At 48.9% G+C, this 16,373-nt stretch overlaps 7 protein-coding genes across 8 annotated transcripts; 2 read left to right on the top strand and 5 right to left on the bottom strand.

Annotated features, from left to right (window-relative positions):
• Window positions 1-111: 111 nt before the first annotated feature.
• On the bottom strand, window positions 112-1,700 carry LOC117901789 (polycomb protein esc). Its single transcript, XM_034812699.1, has 3 exons — window positions 1,378-1,700; window positions 1,120-1,312; window positions 112-1,055 (listed from the first exon to the last, which is right to left on the bottom strand). The coding sequence occupies exons 1-3, from the start codon at window positions 1,677-1,679 to the stop codon at window positions 156-158; spliced, it is 1,395 nt and encodes a 464-aa protein (XP_034668590.1). The 5' UTR covers window positions 1,680-1,700; the 3' UTR covers window positions 112-155.
• A 72-nt stretch (window positions 1,701-1,772) lies between these two features.
• Window positions 1,773-2,658, bottom strand: LOC117902645 (augmin complex subunit dgt2). Its single transcript, XM_034814170.1, has 2 exons — window positions 2,371-2,658; window positions 1,773-2,314 (listed from the first exon to the last, which is right to left on the bottom strand). The coding sequence occupies exons 1-2, from the start codon at window positions 2,600-2,602 to the stop codon at window positions 1,821-1,823; spliced, it is 726 nt and encodes a 241-aa protein (XP_034670061.1). The 5' UTR covers window positions 2,603-2,658; the 3' UTR covers window positions 1,773-1,820.
• Window positions 2,659-2,762: 104 nt separating this feature from the next.
• LOC117902644 (mitochondrial cardiolipin hydrolase) lies at window positions 2,763-4,059 on the top strand. Its single transcript, XM_034814169.1, has one exon. The coding sequence runs from the start codon at window positions 3,091-3,093 to the stop codon at window positions 3,847-3,849; it is 759 nt and encodes a 252-aa protein (XP_034670060.1). The 5' UTR covers window positions 2,763-3,090; the 3' UTR covers window positions 3,850-4,059.
• On the bottom strand, window positions 3,967-4,445 carry LOC117902646. The gene is made up of 2 exons (XM_034814171.1): window positions 4,364-4,445; window positions 3,967-4,308 (listed from the first exon to the last, which is right to left on the bottom strand). The coding sequence occupies exons 1-2, from the start codon at window positions 4,376-4,378 to the stop codon at window positions 4,057-4,059; spliced, it is 267 nt and encodes an 88-aa protein (XP_034670062.1). The 5' UTR covers window positions 4,379-4,445; the 3' UTR covers window positions 3,967-4,056.
• A 53-nt stretch (window positions 4,446-4,498) lies between these two features.
• On the top strand, window positions 4,499-8,054 carry LOC117902640 (U4/U6.U5 tri-snRNP-associated protein 1). Of its 2 annotated transcripts, XM_034814165.1 has the most exons (6): window positions 4,499-4,849; window positions 5,186-5,355; window positions 5,434-6,641; window positions 6,703-7,464; window positions 7,541-7,766; window positions 7,832-8,054. In XM_034814165.1, the coding sequence occupies exons 1-6, from the start codon at window positions 4,570-4,572 to the stop codon at window positions 7,985-7,987; spliced, it is 2,802 nt and encodes a 933-aa protein (XP_034670056.1). In that variant the 5' UTR covers window positions 4,499-4,569; the 3' UTR covers window positions 7,988-8,054. The 2 variants fall into 2 exon arrangements, with proteins under 2 accessions (XP_034670056.1, XP_034670055.1); XM_034814164.1 differs by having other exon boundaries at window positions 5,186-6,641.
• Window positions 8,055-8,083: 29 nt separating this feature from the next.
• On the bottom strand, window positions 8,084-11,414 carry LOC117902643 (protein-glucosylgalactosylhydroxylysine glucosidase-like). Its single transcript, XM_034814167.1, has 6 exons — window positions 11,271-11,414; window positions 10,338-10,714; window positions 9,590-10,277; window positions 9,009-9,527; window positions 8,462-8,952; window positions 8,084-8,186 (listed from the first exon to the last, which is right to left on the bottom strand). Exons 1-6 carry the CDS (start codon window positions 11,360-11,362, stop codon window positions 8,143-8,145), a joined length of 2,211 nt encoding a protein of 736 aa, XP_034670058.1. The 5' UTR covers window positions 11,363-11,414; the 3' UTR covers window positions 8,084-8,142.
• A 1,190-nt stretch (window positions 11,415-12,604) lies between these two features.
• Window positions 12,605-15,983, bottom strand: LOC117902642 (protein-glucosylgalactosylhydroxylysine glucosidase-like). The gene is made up of 6 exons (XM_034814166.1): window positions 15,836-15,983; window positions 14,841-15,217; window positions 14,093-14,780; window positions 13,512-14,030; window positions 12,965-13,455; window positions 12,605-12,707 (listed from the first exon to the last, which is right to left on the bottom strand). The coding sequence occupies exons 1-6, from the start codon at window positions 15,925-15,927 to the stop codon at window positions 12,664-12,666; spliced, it is 2,211 nt and encodes a 736-aa protein (XP_034670057.1). The 5' UTR covers window positions 15,928-15,983; the 3' UTR covers window positions 12,605-12,663.
• Between the last annotated feature and the right edge of the window lie 390 nt (window positions 15,984-16,373).

Raw genomic sequence — 16,373 nt, 5'->3', positions numbered from 1 at the left:
GTATCGATATTTGTATGAGGTTGGTGTATATTTAAAAAAAAAAAAAAAATATCCTTTTTTGTTGCAATTATGACTTAAATATTACTTATATATTTTCCAATAAAATAAATTATGCATGCAATAAATACGAATACGAATGAGACAAATTTGTGGAATTAATTTCCACGATCCCAGCGCCAGACGGTGCTGTCGTCGCAGACACAAATCAAAATGGAACCATCCTTGGAGAAGGATGTCTGGCGAATGGTGGAGTTGCTCTTCGGATGCACCAGCTGGCTGCACTTGGTCAGATTCGGATCATTGCAGTCGAGTTCCCATACGAATGTGGTGCCCAGCTGATTGCCCAGCGCCAGGACCTTCTGCCACGAATTGAAAGCGAAACGCACGAACCAAATCTCGCACATTTTATAGTCAAAGTGATGCAGGACCGTGGTGGTGGACTCCTGCGGCTTGATGTCATGCCAGGGTGCGGACAGCTTGCCGGGCTTCCAGCAGACAATGGAATTCTCGCAGGACTTGGAGAAGACAAAATCGCCGAACCACTGCACGCAGTCCACATAATTCCGATGGATGTCACGCGTGGAAAAGTCCGGAAAGTGCTCCTTGATGGTGGGAAAGGGAGACGTCGTCTTGCCGGGCACAAAATTCGAGCTCAGCTCGATGGCCTCCTTGATGTCGGGCGTGTCCAGGCGCCACAGCTTCAGCGAGTGATCCATGCCGCTGGACATGATGCGATCACCGCGCAAATCAAAGTCAATCGAGAGCACCTCGTCGCGATGTCCCTCCACGCCGCCAAAGACGGCCACGCACACATCCGACTGAATGTTCCACAGGCGCAGCGAGTGATCCTTGCTGCCAGAGAGCAGCAGCTGCGGCCGCACCGGATGGAATTTGAGCTCATTGATGGCATGCCCATGCCCAATGTAATTTTTGCTGCACTGATGCTTTATGGGGTTAAAGATGCGTATGACACCACGATAGCCCGCAGCGGCCAGCACTGGATCGCCCGTTACAGTGTCATACGACCAGGCGCACGTATAGAAGCTTTCATCGGTCTGCAAAGGGGGAAGGGGAAGAGGTTTGACATTCATGTATGGGCTGTGCTGTACTTGTACCCACATCTGGATCTGCGTAGACCTGCAGCAGCCGCAGGCCACCGTTGGTATCCTCCTGCTCGTTACGCTTGACGCACTCGTAAATGGACACACGATCCTTGCCAACGGTGGCAAATACCTGTGGCTGGCCACGCTCCAGAAAGGTATTAAACTGCACACCAAAGATCTGATGATTGTGATCCTCCTTCACATGGGAGCTGGCAAAAAGGTGCAAAGGGGATGGTCACAGGGCGGTGGTTCGGAGACTGCTGCACCGCCTCACCTGTACTTGTACAGCGGTGGCACCATTTTGGGTGCCTTGACGCGCCTGCACAGACGGTTTAGCTTGCGCGTATTCGGCGACTTGCTCCTCGTCGTCGTTGTGGTGGTGCTGAACAAGCTGGCGGAATCGTCACGGTCCAGCGAGACGCCATCGTTTTCCTCCTCCCCGTCCATGGCGAGCCCGCCGCCATTTGTTGAGAGTGTGGGCGCAGCGTCTGGCGGTGTTTGTGTGGCCGCAGCATCCTCCTCTGCGGGCAGTTCTTCCGCCTGGGGCTCGGATTCACTGGGACTCGTCTCGGTCATGGTCAATGGGATCCTCCAGCTGCAGTGTGACCGCGGACTTATAGATACCGCATGACCCGCAAAAATATACCGCAGCCCTAACAACCCCGTCTAGGACAATTTGCAATTTATTTAAAACTATTTTTGTTGTGAGTTTAATAATTATTTGGCACGCTTTTCGGTGCTGGTGGCGGAGTTCTTGGCACTAAGCAGCTCATCCAGATGCGCTTCCACCTCCTTGATGGCCTTCACACTGTGCTCGGTGCGCGATGCAATCTCATTCATGAAGCAGCTGCACAGCAGCTCCGCTTTGGTTTGGGTCACCTCCGCGGACGCCTGTTTTAGCTGGAGCTCGTTCACCAGGTGCGGGCCCATCTTCAGCTCGGCGGCATCGTTGAGCAGTGCGCACTTGCGGCTGAGCAGCTCCCCCTTTTTCTCTAAACTGGCGCGATGCTCCACCTCCAGGCTGATGATCTCCTTTTGGCCCGGATTGAGTTCCACGTCCTTGCTGAAGACTTCGGGGAATTCCTCACGTATCTGGTCGCCCAGCTCGGCAATGGGTGTGAGGCTTTCCTGCAGCTTGGCAGTCAGACTGGTGCGCAGAGCCTTGCGGTCCGTGTAGGAGAGGGCCGGGACGACTTTGTGTTCCTGTAGATCTGCCAAAAACATTAAAATTAACCTATGAATTGCAAATCAGAGTACCAGCACTTACCAAGTACATAATCCTGCTGGCCATCGTCATTGCCTAAACGCATAAATTCCCCGATGGACACCAATTTGAGGGCCCGCTTGATTCCGGGGCTCTGATTTTTTCCCATATCCAAGCGGCGCATTGCATCCAGCAGCAGTTTCAACTGCAGCACCTTCTTCAGTTCATTATCACGGGTTTCCAGCAGCTCCTTGGTATCAGTGGACATAATTGTTGTGGACGGTAAAGTCTTCATTTTTTATATTTTCATTTGCAATGTCAAAAAAAGCGGGATATGGGTATTCGAAATGCGATCAGTGCGCAGGGTTGTTGAACATATATCGATATATCGATGCACTTACATGTAAAAAGTGGCTGACGGATATTTTTCAACAAATTGCGCTCCATTTACAGTACTTGTCAGCACTCAAATGCCAAAAACCTATTTGGGATATGGAATCAGATCGGTTGTCAGTACCTGCTCTGTTTCTGAGGCTGTAGCCAAGTTGTTCACATATTTAAATAGACAACCATGTTCAGGTCACACATCTTGCAGTTTTTCGTCACTATACCAGTATTTTGGAGTATTTTCGCAATTTTAGTATATTTAATGCACCAATGTAACCTCGAGAACTAGACCCGGAATGTTTTCAAAAAATCTACGACGCATCCTCAAAAAACCCTCAAAAATAACTTCGCACGCTCATTCCGATCCACTACTAAGAAGCAGAAACAAATTAAATAATGGAACTCGTTGAAATATTTGATCTGGTAAGGAGTCATTCCATCCTGGCCACCGTGACCATGTTTGCCGGCACCGCCTTAGCCTCGGAGCTACTATGGAAGGCAATCCAATACGCGCGCAGGCACTCGCGACGCCGCCGTGTCCACGAGGTTCTCTTCTTCAACGAACTGGGGGAAATTTGTTTAGATCATCATCGTGGCAAGTCCTTCACAAATACAAACGATTGCAGTAACTCTCACTGCAGCTTAAGGAGCTTGGAGAAGATTGCTGTGCTGATGGATGAGGCTCAATACTCCATTGATATAGCCATTTACACATTCACTTCGAACACTTTATGGTTGGCCCTGAAGCGAGCGCTGCAGCGAGGAGTATCCATTCGTGTGATCAGCGATCGCGAAATGGTTTATTCTGGCAGCTCGAAGATACAGGAGATGGCTGCCTTCGGTGTACCTGTGCGCGGACCATTCAAAACCAATCTCATAATGCACCATAAGTTCTGTGTGATCGATGGCGTGGCTCGGGTGCAAGAGATTCTGCAAATGAAGCAACGAAAGTGGCCGAGACCCTACGAAAGTGTGCTGATAAGCGGCTCCGTTAACTGGACAAACTCGGGATTCGGTGCTAACTACGAGAACTGCACAATCAGCTCAGATGAGGTTATGACTCGTCAATACCAGGAGGAGTTCAATCGCATGTGGAAGTACTTTGCGGACACGGCAGAAAAGTTCCTAGAAAGCTCCGTAGGGAAGTGCGAATAAGCAGTGCACGCATACAGACAACAAGCAAAACGGCATATTGCAATGCATTGGTATTGGTACGAATCACTGCAATGCAGGTGTACGTGAACGGCAGAGCCTTTTTTTCTTTTCTTTAACTGTTATCTGACAATTATCAAATATTCCTTATATTTCGTACAGATCCTACTTTAAGTTTAACAATTACAAAGACTACAATGAATTTATAAACTATTTTGCTTGTTGTTTCAATTTGTCAACGCGTCGCGTAAAATTATCCTTGAGGCCATTCAATCGCTCCATCTCGGCACGCAGCTCTAGGTACTCCAAGTAGGAAACTCCCGATTTGAGTAGGATTTCGTGTTTTAGGGCAAGAACGCGGATGACCTCCTTTCGCTTACGATTCAGTGCCGTCAGCTTCAGTGTGAGGGTCGAGTCTTTGGGTTCCTTCGATTTCTTCGCGTTCTTTGACTTCTTTGATTTCTGCAGAGCACAATTCATTTAGCATTACTTACAGAGTTTAAACAATAAAACATACTTTACTGATCTCCATTTTACAAATTTCCGCGTGTTTATTGTTTACAACCAATTTGGAAGAAGAAGCAGCCGTGTTTTGTTCTTCTTAGCTGGTAGTTTTTTAGTATTTTATTGACGGTTGATATTTTTTCAACAAGCTATTTGTGGTCACACTGGCGTCTCTTATATTGCTTTTTTTGTGAAATTTGTGAAAAAATATTGGAAAAAATGGGATCCTCATCGTCTGGAAAGAAACACAAGAAGGACAAGAAGGCGAGACATCGCTCGCGGTCCGCAGAACGCCAGGCACGTGCCACTGAGGATGAAGATGTGACATTAGACCTCACAGACGACTCGTCTGCGGGGCGACACAGACATCACAAGCACAAGAAGCAAAAGGAGCACAAGGACACCAAAGAGCACAAGGAGCATCGTCACAAGCACCACAAGCACAAGGAGCGTGAGCGTGCCAGCGAAGTTATCTCCTTGGAGGAGTCCGATTCGGATAGTAAGTGTGGCCGATGGCTGGCGGATGTGGGTTGCTGGTGCAGACCAAGCTCAAGGGCGATTGCCGTGGCCGACAGACCCAAATAGGGAAGCGATTTCTCTGATTTGTATTGGAGCTGCCTGGGGCCCGGCCATAGCCTTGGTGCTGCACTATCCTAGTTCTGGACGTACTAAATTTTGGTGTTCTTCTCTCCGTTTCTTGTTTGTTCTTTGCAGATTCTCCGATGCTGCTGCCGCAGATTGTGAGTGGGGAGAGAAGAAAACCGAAAATTTGATATAAGCAGCGATTCGTGAGCAACGTTGATAGCCCGTTCTAACCTGTGACTCTTCTTTGCAGGCTCGGATTGTGTGGAGGTGCCCGTGGAGCAGACCAAGGCAAAGGAGGCGTCCGCCAGGGAACGAGAAAGAGAACGCGAGCCAGAGCCGAGCGTCAGGGAGCGAGCGGGTCGCGAGCGTGACCAGCAGCGGGAGAAGGAGCGTGAAAGGGAGCGCGATCGGGAGCGGGAAAGGGAAAGGGAGCGCGAGCGCGACAGGAATCGCGAAAAGGAGCGCGCCAAGGATCGCGAGCGCGAAAGGGATCGGGAGCGCGATCGCGATCGTGAGCGGGAACGGCATGGTGAGCTCTCCGCTCCACCACCGCCACAAATATCCAGGCACGCAGACTATGAGGGTCGCCGCGAGCGTGAAATCGAACGCGAACGTGAGGCCCGCAAGCGTGCTGGCAGGGAGCGGGAGCGGGGCAACCGAGAACGCTCCCGATCCCAGTCCCCTTCGAAGTCTGGACGCAAACCTTCCGGCCCAGCTGGCAGGGAACGCGAGGCATCTGGACGCAGCTATTCGCCCATACCCGAGAATGGAGCTGGCGATGTGCTCTCAGTGCAGGAAACGAACAAATTGCGTGCCAAGCTAGGCCTAAAGCCGCTCGAGGTGGAGAGTGGACCCAGCAAGGTGGCAACAGCCGCCACAACGAGCGAGAGTAAGAAGTCCGGCGGTGATGGTGATCTCTCCTCGTACAAGGACGAGTGGGGGGAGTTCCTGCACAAGCCCGCAGACAACATAAAGGAGAAAAAAGAGGCCGAGAAGCTGCGCGAGAAGCTGAAGCAGCGCAAGGAGAAACGTTTCCTCGAAGAGCGACTGGCACGCATCCGCACGTTGGGCGAGTCCGATGAGGAGACGGACAACGTCACCAAGTGGGTGGACAAGAACAAGCGCGTGGTCAACGAACGCGAAGAGGCAAAGAAGAAAGCCAAAGAGCTGGAGGAACTGGATGAGGCCTTTGGCATCGCCGACATTGTCGAGCAGGAGAAGCTAAAGGCACGCCAACGTGCCTACGGCGATAACAACTTGAAGGGTTTGTGCGTGGAGCACGACATGGATGACTTTGGTGAGGGTCGCACGGTTATCCTAACGCTCAAGGATCAAGATGTGCTCAACGAGGAGGAGGGCGACACGCTGGTCAATGTCAACATGCTCGACGACGAGCGCTACAAGAAGAATGTCGTCAACAAGAAACAGAATCCGCTCAGCTATGGCTACAATGTCTACGAGGAGCAATACGATGAGTTGGGCAATCCCATCGAGCGTTCCGTGCTGGAGAAATACGACGAGGACCTCGAGGGACAGCCCAAGAAGCGCAAGAACTTTGTGATTGGCGAGAACTCCGAGGAGGATCGTGAGCACAGACGCAGACTGCTCGAAATTAAGACAAAGCTGGCGGGCAAGCGACTGGAAACATTGGAGGATACAAATTTGCAGCTCGCCTCGGACACATTCAGCGTGGAAGAGTTGGCCAAGTGAGTTTTTGCAGCTTTTCTTTACCTTAATCCAACCTAATTCCATACCCTTTCTGTGCAGATTCAAAAAACCCAAGAAGAAGGTGAAGAAAATTCGTCAGAAGCTGAAAGCCGAAGACCTTGAGCCTTTGCCTGAGGCTGGCACATCGAATTTTGGAAGCCGTCACGGACGCCATCGTGAGCCAGAGGATGTGGAAATGAAGGAGGAAACCAAACCGGAGGTTAAGTACGAAGCGGAGGAAGATGATGATCTGGAGCGTGTCCTCTCGAAGGCCCGCAAACTGAAGCAAAAGGATAATCTCATCAAGAAACCTTTGCCCATTGGGTTTGAGTCCATACAGCGTGACATCAAGCCGGAGATCATCGATGAGGCCAGCTCGGGTGTGGTGCTGAGCAGCGTGGATGGACACATTGTGCTCAATGCCACGGCAGAGTTTTGTCGCACCTTGGGCGACATTCCCACCTATGGCATGGCTGGCAATCGTAACGAGGACTCCAATGACATGATGGACTTTGACAAGATCGAGCAGCTGGACGACAATATGGATGCGCACAACGATGAGCCGGCGCTGAGTCATGGCACATGGAATTCGGTGAATCCCGATGAGGTTATGCAGCCAGCGGATTTGGACAATTTGGGCGATGATCTGGAGGATCGTGCCATACTCGATGAGGAGCCCGATGTGGGCGCTGGTGTGGCGAATGCGCTGCGCCTGGCACTGTCCAAGGGCTACCTCGAGAGGGAGGAGAAGAACAGGCCCAGCAACACCAAAATGGCACATTTGCAGGCCAAGAATTATTCGATTGAGGACAAGGCAGCTGGGTGAGTGTTTGGAGTTTATATTTATGCAAAAATCAATTGGTTATCCCTTGCTAATGTTTATCCTTTCCGCTTACAGCGAAGACGAAAAGGTTGGCCGTCGTGATCGTTTCCACTGCGGTCCCATTATGGACTTTAAGGACAAGGAAACCTTCAAGCCGAATGTCAAATTGGATTACATTGATGACAATGGACGCATATTGAACCTCAAGGAGGCTTTTCGCTACTTGTCGCACAAGTTCCATGGCAAGGGGCCCGGCAAGAATAAGATTGAGAAACGTTTGAAGAAAATGGAACAGGATGGGGTAAGCTAACCCTTAAAGATCTCTCTTTACAGCTTTTAACATCATAACTTTGCTTAATTTCATAGCTTATGAAGACGATGAGCTCGACGGACACACCCTTGGGCACGTTGACCATGTTGCAGCATAAGCAAAAGGAAACCAAAACCGCCTATGTGGTGCTCAGTGGCAACAGCAAGAATGCGGCCGGTGTTAGTGGCTCATCTATAGCCAAATTTAAGTAGGGGAAACACAAACACAAACAGATCCAAGATAGCCATAACCAAATGCAATAGATTCCAGCCCAAAAAACTCCCAACCAGCCAGCCACCCACAAAATATGTAGTTCTCTCTTCATATTTATTCAAAATAATAATAAAATATGTATTCATTTATTCCACTAAAAAGTTATGTGCACGGGCTCATCGCCTTTCACGAGTGTCACTGCAAGAAGGGAAAGAAAGGAAAAGGAAGAAAATGTAAAGATTATTCACTGAACTGCACAGTGTTCAGCTGTTCGCTCACTAGTTCAGTGGTGGAACAGAGTCAATGAACGGGGAACAAGTGAGAGGAGTCAACAAGTGAACTAGTGTGCGAACAACTAAACCACTGAGTGAGTCACTGAACTCCTGCGTGAACTGAATGAACAGTGGCAGCTGCGCAAAGTGAGTTAGTTTGTTCACCACAGTAAACACAACTGATAAATGATAAATCCTCACCATTAAATGATCTGCCCAGCAAAGTACGCTTCTTGCCCTGCAGCATGTAAAAGTCTGGACCCGTGCGTGCGCCACAGTTCATTCTGGAGTAACGATCGCCAAAGACCCAGCGGCATGTGCTGTGCGAATAGCGCAAATAATTCACCTGCACCTCATCCACACCCAACGGCACGGTGCCAACGCGCACAATCATTGTGATTTTATCGTTATTTCGCACAAAACTGATGCCACCATAGCCGTAGATGATGGCCTGCAGAAAGCCACCAATGCCGGTGAGGAAATTGGCGGAACCCTCATAGCCCAGCGGCGTTTCGCTCCACACTTTGAACTCCGGACGCACGTAGTTCTTGTAGCCGCGCTCGAAGTACTCGTGGCCCACCCATTCCTCTTTGCTGGTTAGATGGTTGACGGCAAACATGGACCAAGTCATGGCTGGCCCGGACTCTCTGGTGACCTTTGCATAAATGTTCAAATCATTCAGGTGTGTGTTGCTGTTGGAGGAGATAAAGATGAAGACTTTCTCTTCAATTGTAGGATCAAAACGTACCTTAAATCATATCTCAGTGGATAACCCAGCAGTATGGTATCTGCCTGCTTGACGGTGGTGTTCACCACATAACCCGCATGCTGCGGATGATAATCCAGCTCCGTGTCGTGCAGAATCAACAAACGATCGTTGACACGGCGCCAGTTCTCGAAGAGCTCCGTGCTATCATTGCCACAATGGCCGCCCGCCCATTCAGCAAATTCCAGCGCTATTTTGGACACTGCATTCGTGTAGACATTATCATCGACATCCGGATGATCCTCGTCGGGTCCCATCACATTCAGCAAGTGGCACACGGGACGGAACTCCTCGCAGGCTGCACGACTCACCACAAACTCGGCCACCTCGGCGGCAATGGGCCAGGCCTTCTCGCACAACCACGTCCAGTCACCCGATTGGGCCAGGAACTTTTGCAGCGCAAAGGAAATGTCGGGCGAGATGTGTATCTCCTGTTGGGCTACCTCAGGGCAGCAGGGATTCGTGACCTCGGTGCCCGTGTAGGCGCTCTCCCAGGGGAATCTAAGAGCAGAAAGAAGTCTTTGTAATCTCTGATGTTCGCTCTCAAGCGAACCACCTCTCACCTCGCTCCTCTATAGCCCTTTGAGCGCGCATTGTACTTGGCTGCCTCGAGCTTCCTTCCGCGATAATCCAGCAACTGCTTGCCATACTCGAAGCCAAAATGTGTCACCACCGGCAGCATCCAGATCTCCGTATCCCAGAAATTGTGACCCTGGTAGTCCGCCTCCAGATTGCCACGTCCCAGGCCAGTGGGACTGAGGCCGTAGAAGGGTTCATTGGCCTGGTTGGTGCTCAGCGAGGGCAGCGCATTGGCCAAGTAGAAAATGCCCGCATTGATGATCTGCGAGAGTTCTGGGGCATTGCCCACCAGCGCAATGGAGAAGTCTCTGTCCCAGAAGTTGTGCCAGGCATCGGTGTGCTTTTCCAGCAAGCTGCTGGCACTCAGCTGCAGCACATCCTGCAGCTCCTTGAGGGCCACACTCTGCTCTCGATCTATGCAGATGACGATGCGATGTCTCAGCTCCGCCTGCCACGTGGGCCACTCCAATTGCAGCGGCTGCTCCAGGTACTGGCTGAACAGTATGAAAATCTCTTGGGGTGATGGCTGGAAACGCTCGAACTCAAGGATCTCCGTGCGTCCACGAAGGGTGCGATAATCCCCGCTGGCACTGCTGCCATTGGACACAACGACAAACTCAAAGGCATCGCTGGCATTGCCGGGATGTTGGCTGAGTCGCAGGAACTGTGGAGCTGCCAAGGAGGAAGCCTCATGAATGGGTGTGTACCTGCCTTTCCCTTACTTTTACTTACAATTCGCTCTGGCAGCATTTTCGCTGTTCCTCGTGGCCACCACTTCGTAGACCAACGCTCGATTGTAGTACTTGTGCGGATAAGTTCTCTGCTCCAGGGTAAACCCCAAGCCGTTGTAGGTTGTCCTCGAACGAAAGTAACCGTCCCGCAGATCCATCTCATAGCTGGTGCCATTCACGGCCACATCTGCGTCCGTGGCACAACCGAAGCGATCGCAGACCTCCGTTGTGATGTTCAGCCAATTGGGTATGCGCGCTCGCTTGCTGTTGCCCGAGCCTCCATTGTACACTCCGTTCATGAAGATGGCATCGCCGTAGACCGTGTAGCCCAGATGGCCATTGCCCAGGGTGGGCATGAAGTTGAGGTCCGTGGGGAGGCTGTAAGGAGAGGGAAAGATTTAAGTTTCTGTTTCTAAGCACTACTAAAAGGAGAAGCTTTAAGGATACTCCAACTTGACAGACATTCCAGTTGCTATGAACCCACATTATCGTATTACCGATTATGCAGTTCTTTTTTCCATTATTTTCCCTTCAATGCGAGTTCCTTTGATTACGAGTATTTGTCTACACTCGAAACTTGTTAAGAATTGATAAGTGAAACGTTGAAAAATATTAAAAACTATTCAAAGATTGCACAATTTTGTTTTCCTGTGAATATACAGATGTAAAGTTAAATGAAAGTGAAATTGGAAAATAAATCTGATAGACTTTTGTATTGGAATTTAAAAGAACTGAGAGAGGGTTTTATAATCTATCTTTTTAAATCACCAAAACTTGGACATTTTCTCACTAATTTCGGAAGCCAAGAATTTCAGCTCTTATGAAAATAAATTCGCCGAAATGTAAAATCAAAATTTTAAGTACAGCTTTAACCACTTCCAATTCACATCACAATATTAAATATTACTATTTTAAAGACACTTTTCTAACCCACCTGTGGGACTGCAGCAGGTAGGCTGCCGAGGTCTGAGCATTGCAGCCGCCTAGCACCGCTAGAATCACGACAAAACCAAGAAATTTCAGCATTATGTTTGGCGAACCGTTCTGCAGCAAAGTCTCGACTCGACTGATTGAGTTCGCGTTGTACACTCTGGCAATCGACTGCCAGATGCTTGAGACTGTAGTGATAAGGGCATTGATAATGCACAGACCTTAATCTGTGAGAGGGGTTTGGTCGGAGGCGGAGGAGGAGGTGATAGAGCTGAGTGAATAATCTATGGAACTGCATTCACAGCATACTCATATTGTGTGTGTGTGTGTGTGTGTGTGTGTGTGTGTGTGTGTCGGAGCTGTGCATACTCAAGGGCTTAAGTGCCACGTTATCGGCTTGCAAATCGCCAAAGGAATTAACTTAAATAGGGTACTAATTTTTATGATTCCGGGAGTCACTTTATCAATCAATTTTATTATTCTATTACGAATTGCAAAAATTATGGCAAAAACATTTTCAAGCGCGCTCCTCGCACAACAAGAAATTGACTGCCCTTTTGGCTCCAGCTCTGGCTGGGACACGTGTGCACTGGAGTTGTAAAAGAAAGATTTAGTACAAGAAATATAAAACAATCAAATACACTAATTGAGAATGTATTGAGAATAAAATCACGAGCACACTGCGTTCCCGCATTGCGTGTTAGAGTTTTGTTTTTGCACTCTACGCACCGAGTAGCTGTAAAATCTACACCCACACATGGCTTGCATTTTGTTATTGTATTCTCTCACCTTTGGGAGAGGACCAATAACTGATTCACCACGCTCTCTCGGCTCCAGGAGAGACAAGCGCTAGAAAGGGATAGCGATAGAGGTACTGGCCCCCAAAAGAGATTTAACTGTAAATTAACTTTGGTTCAGCGTGTGGCTGCTTGTCGTAGAATAAACCTCACATCAATGGAAGCATTGGAAGCTCCTATTTTTGGCAAATTCCTCTTTAATCAATTTCATAAAAAAGAACCAATGCAACGGATATTTCCCTACTTTTTAAATATTCCTCAAAATATTCCCCATAAACATTTCACCATTTTCACATATGTATCTTCTGTCTAATCAAAGCATATTTTCACGTTGACCATGTTGCAGCATAAGCAAAAGGAAACCAAAACCGCCTACGTGGTTCTCAGTGGCAACAGCAAGAATGCGGCCGGTGTTAGTGGCTCATCTATAGCCAAATTTAAGTAGGGGAAACACAAACACAAACAGATCCAAGATAGCCATAACCAAATGCAATAGATTCCAGCCCAAAAAACTCCCAACCAGCCAGCCACCCACAAAATATGTAGTTCTCTCTTCATATTTATTCAAAATAATAATAAAATATGTATTCATTTATTCCACTAAAAAGTTATGTGCACGGGCTCATCGCCTTTCACGAGTGTCACTGCAAGAAGGGAAAGAAAGGAAAAGAAGAAAATGTAAAGATTATTCACTGAACTGAACAGTGTTCAGCTGTTCGCTCACTAGTTCAGTGGTGGAACAGAGTCAATGAACGGGGAACGAGTGAACTAGTGTGCGAACAACTAAACCACTGAGTGAGTCACTGAACTCCTGCGTGAACTGAATGAACAGTGGCAGCTGCGCAAAGTGAGTTAGTTTGTTCACCACAGTAAACACAACTGATAAATGATAAATCCTCACCATTAAATGATCTGCCCAGCAAAGTACGCTTCTTGCCCTGCAGCATGTAAAAGTCTGGACCCGTGCGTGCGCCACAGTTCATTCTGGAGTAACGATCGCCAAAGACCCAGCGACATGTGCTGTGCGCATAGCGCAAATAATTCACCTGCACCTCATCCACACCCAACGGCACGGTGCCAATGCGCCAAATCATTGTGATTTGATCGTTATTTCGCACAAAACTGATGCCACCATAGCCGTAGATGATGGCCTGCAGAAAGCCACCAATGCCGGTGAGGAAATTGGCGGAACCCTCATAGCCCAGCGGCGTTTCGCTCCACACTTTGAACTCCGGACGCACGTAGTTCTTGTAGCCGCGCTCGAAGTACTCGTGGCCCACCCATTCCTCTTTGCTGGTTAGATGGTTGACGGCAAACATGGACCAAGTCATGGCTGGCCCGGACTCTCTGGTGACCTTTGCATAAATGTTCAAATCATTCAGGTGTGTGTTGCTGTTGGAGGAGATAAAGATGAAGACTTTCTCTTCAATTGTAGGATCAAAACGTACCTTAAATCATATCTCAGTGGATAACCCAGCAGTATGGTATCTGCCTGCTTGACGGTGGTGTTCACCACATAACCCGCATGCTGCGGATGATAATCCAGCTCCGTGTCGTGCAGAATCAACAAACGATCGTTGACACGGCGCCAGTTCTCGAAGAGCTCCGTGCTATCATTGCCACAATGGCCGCCCGCCCATTCAGCAAATTCCAGCGCTATTTTGGACACTGCATTCGTGTAGACATTATCATCGACATCCGGATGATCCTCGTCGGGTCCCATCACATTCAGCAAGTGGCACACGGGACGGAACTCCTCGCAGGCTGCACGACTCACCACAAACTCGGCCACCTCGGCGGCAATGGGCCAGGCCTTCTCGCACAACCACGTCCAGTCACCCGATTGGGCCAGGAACTTTTGCAGCGCAAAGGAAATGTCGGGCGAGATGTGTATCTCCTGTTGGGCTACCTCAGGGCAGCAGGGATTCGTGACCTCGGTGCCCGTGTAGGCGCTCTCCCAGGGGAATCTAAGAGCAGAAAGAAGTCTTTGTAATCTCTGATGTTCGCTCTCAAGCGAACCACCTCTCACCTCGCTCCTCTATAGCCCTTTGAGCGCGCATTGTACTTGGCTGCCTCGAGCTTCCTTCCGCGATAATCCAGCAACTGCTTGCCATACTCGAAGCCAAAATGTGTCACCACCGGCAGCATCCAGATCTCCGTATCCCAGAAACTATGACCCTGATAGTCCGCCTCCAGATTGCCACGTCCCAGGCCAGTGGGACTGAGGCCGTAGAAGGGTTCATTGGCCTGGTTGGTGCTCAGCGAGGGCAGCGCATTGGCCAAGTAGAAAATGCCCGCATTGATGATCTGCGAGAGTTCTGGGGCATTGCCCACCAGCGCAATGGAGAAGTCTCTGTCCCAGAAGTTGTGCCAGGCATCGGTGTGCTTTTCCAGCAAGCTGCTGGCACTCAGCTGCAGCACATCCTGCAGCTCCTTGAGGGCCACACTCTGCTCTCGATCTATGCAGATGACGATGCGATGTCTCAGCTCCGCCTGCCACGTGGGCCACTCCAATTGCAGCGGCTGCTCCAGGTACTGGCTGAACAGTATGAAAATCTCTTGGGGTGATGGCTGGAAACGCTCGAACTCAAGGATCTCCGTGCGTCCACGAAGGGTGCGATAATCCCCGCTGGCACTGCTGCCATTGGACACAACGACAAACTCAAAGGCATCGCTGGCATTGCCGGGATGTTGGCTGAGTCGCAGGAACTGTGGAGCTGCCAAGGAGGAAGCCTCATGAATGGGTGTGTACCTGCCTTTCCCTTACTTTTACTTACAATTCGCTCTGGCAGCATTTTCGCTGTTCCTCGTGGCCACCACTTCGTAGACCAACGCTCGATTGTAGTACTTGTGCGGATAAGTTCTCTGCTCCAGGGTAAACCCCAAGCCGTTGTAGGTTGTCCTCGAACGAAAGTAACCGTCCCGCAGATCCATCTCATAGCTGGTGCCATTCACGGCCACATCTGCGTCCGTGGCACAACCGAAGCGATCGCAGACCTCCGTTGTGATGTTCAGCCAATTGGGTATGCGCGCTCGCTTGCTGTTGCCCGAGCCTCCATTGTACACTCCGTTCATGAAGATGGCATCGCCGTAGACCGTGTAGCCCAGATGGCCATTGCCCAGGGTGGGCATGAAGTTGAGGTCCGTGGGGAGGCTGTAAGGAGAGGGAAAGATTTAAGTTTCTGTTTCTAAGCACTAATAAAATGAGTGGGAGAAGCTTTAAGGATACTCCAACGTGACAGACATTCCAGTTGCTATGAACCCACATTATCGTATTACCGATTATGCAGTTCTTTTTTCAATTATTTCCCCTTCAATGCGAGTTCCTTTGATTGATTAGATCAGTCGTATTTAAGCCGATTAAATCACCAATATATTTATGTCTGAGTAAAAAAGACGAGTATTTGTCTACACTCGAAACTTGTTTAGAATTGATAAGTGAAACGTTAACAAATGTTAAAAAACAATTCAAAGATTGCACAATTTTGTTTTCCTGTGAATATACAGACGCAAAGTTAAATGAAAGTGAAATTGGGAAATCAATCTGATAGACTTTTGTATTGGAATTTAAGAGCACTGACTATTTTACATAAATAAGGCTAATCACCAAAACTTGGACATTTTCTCACTAATTTCGGAAGTCAAGATTTCAGCTCTTATGGAAATAAATTCGCCAAAATGTAATATCAAAATTTTAAGTACAGCTTTAACCACTTCCAATTCACATCACAATATTAAATATTACTATTTTAAAGACACTTTTCTAACCCACCTGTGGGACTGCAGCAGGTAGGCTGCCGAGGTCTGAGCATTGCAGCCGCCTTGCACCGCTAGAATCACGACAAAACCAAGAAATTTCAGCATTATGTTTGGCGAACCGTTCTGCAGCAAAGTCTCGACTCGACTGATTGAGTTCGCGTTGTTCACTCTGCCAGATGCTTGAGACTGTAGTGATAAGGGCATTGATAATGCACAGACCTTAATCTGTGAGAGGGGTTTGGTCGGAGGCGGAGGAGGAGGTGATAGAGCTGAGTGAATAATCTATGGAACTGCATTCACAGCATACTCATATTGTGTGTGTGTGTGTGTGTGTGTGTGTGTGTCGGAGCTGTGCATACTCAAGGGCTTAAGTGCCACGTTATCGGCTTGCAAATCGCCAAAGGAATTAACTTAAATAGGGTACTAATTTTTATGATTCCGGAGTCACTTTATCAATCAATTTTATTATTCTATTACGAATTGCAAAAATTATGTCAAAAACATTTTCAAGCGCGCTCCTCGCACAACAAGAAATTGACTGCCCTTTTGGC

This window comes from Drosophila subobscura, chromosome U, assembly GCF_008121235.1.
Source record: "Drosophila subobscura isolate 14011-0131.10 chromosome U, UCBerk_Dsub_1.0, whole genome shotgun sequence".
Taxonomy (NCBI): Eukaryota; Metazoa; Arthropoda; class Insecta; order Diptera; family Drosophilidae; genus Drosophila; species Drosophila subobscura.
Note: the sequence above shows the minus strand (reverse complement) of the source record. Positions and strands in the feature narration are given on the sequence as shown.

Excerpts from the sequence above, each read along its gene's own strand:
- LOC117901789 (XM_034812699.1), bottom strand. The coding sequence starts at position 1,679 with ATGACCGAGACGAGTCCCAGTGAATCCGAGCCCCAGGCGGAAGAACTG. Across the intron at positions 1,313-1,377 it reads CCACCGCTGTACAAGTACAG|CTCCCATGTGAAGGAGGATC; the intron begins GTGAGGCGGTGC and ends CCTTTTTGCCAG. Across the intron at positions 1,056-1,119 it reads AGGTCTACGCAGATCCAGAT|ACCGATGAAAGCTTCTATAC; the intron begins GTGGGTACAAGT and ends CCCCCTTTGCAG.
- LOC117902645 (XM_034814170.1), bottom strand. The coding sequence starts at position 2,602 with ATGAAGACTTTACCGTCCACAACAATTATGTCCACTGATACCAAGGAG. Across the intron at positions 2,315-2,370 it reads CCAGCAGGATTATGTACTTG|ATCTACAGGAACACAAAGTC; the intron begins GTAAGTGCTGGT and ends TGTTTTTGGCAG.
- LOC117902644 (XM_034814169.1), top strand. The coding sequence starts at position 3,091 with ATGGAACTCGTTGAAATATTTGATCTGGTAAGGAGTCATTCCATCCTG.
- LOC117902640 (XM_034814164.1), top strand. The coding sequence starts at position 4,570 with ATGGGATCCTCATCGTCTGGAAAGAAACACAAGAAGGACAAGAAGGCG. Across the intron at positions 4,850-5,185 it reads GGAGGAGTCCGATTCGGATA|GCTCGGATTGTGTGGAGGTG; the intron begins GTAAGTGTGGCC and ends TCTTCTTTGCAG. Across the intron at positions 7,767-7,831 it reads AGAAAATGGAACAGGATGGG|CTTATGAAGACGATGAGCTC; the intron begins GTAAGCTAACCC and ends TTAATTTCATAG.
- LOC117902643 (XM_034814167.1), bottom strand. The coding sequence starts at position 11,362 with ATGCTGAAATTTCTTGGTTTTGTCGTGATTCTAGCGGTGCTAGGCGGC. Across the intron at positions 10,278-10,337 it reads AAATGCTGCCAGAGCGAATT|CTCCACAGTTCCTGCGACTC; the intron begins GTAAGTAAAAGT and ends CCTCCTTGGCAG. Across the intron at positions 8,187-8,461 it reads GCTGGGCAGATCATTTAATG|TGACACTCGTGAAAGGCGAT; the intron begins GTGAGGATTTAT and ends CCCTTCTTGCAG.
- LOC117902642 (XM_034814166.1), bottom strand. The coding sequence starts at position 15,927 with ATGCTGAAATTTCTTGGTTTTGTCGTGATTCTAGCGGTGCAAGGCGGC. Across the intron at positions 15,218-15,835 it reads TACCTGCTGCAGTCCCACAG|CCTCCCCACGGACCTCAACT; the intron begins GTGGGTTAGAAA and ends CTCTCCTTACAG. Across the intron at positions 14,031-14,092 it reads AAGGGCTATAGAGGAGCGAG|ATTCCCCTGGGAGAGCGCCT; the intron begins GTGAGAGGTGGT and ends TTCTGCTCTTAG.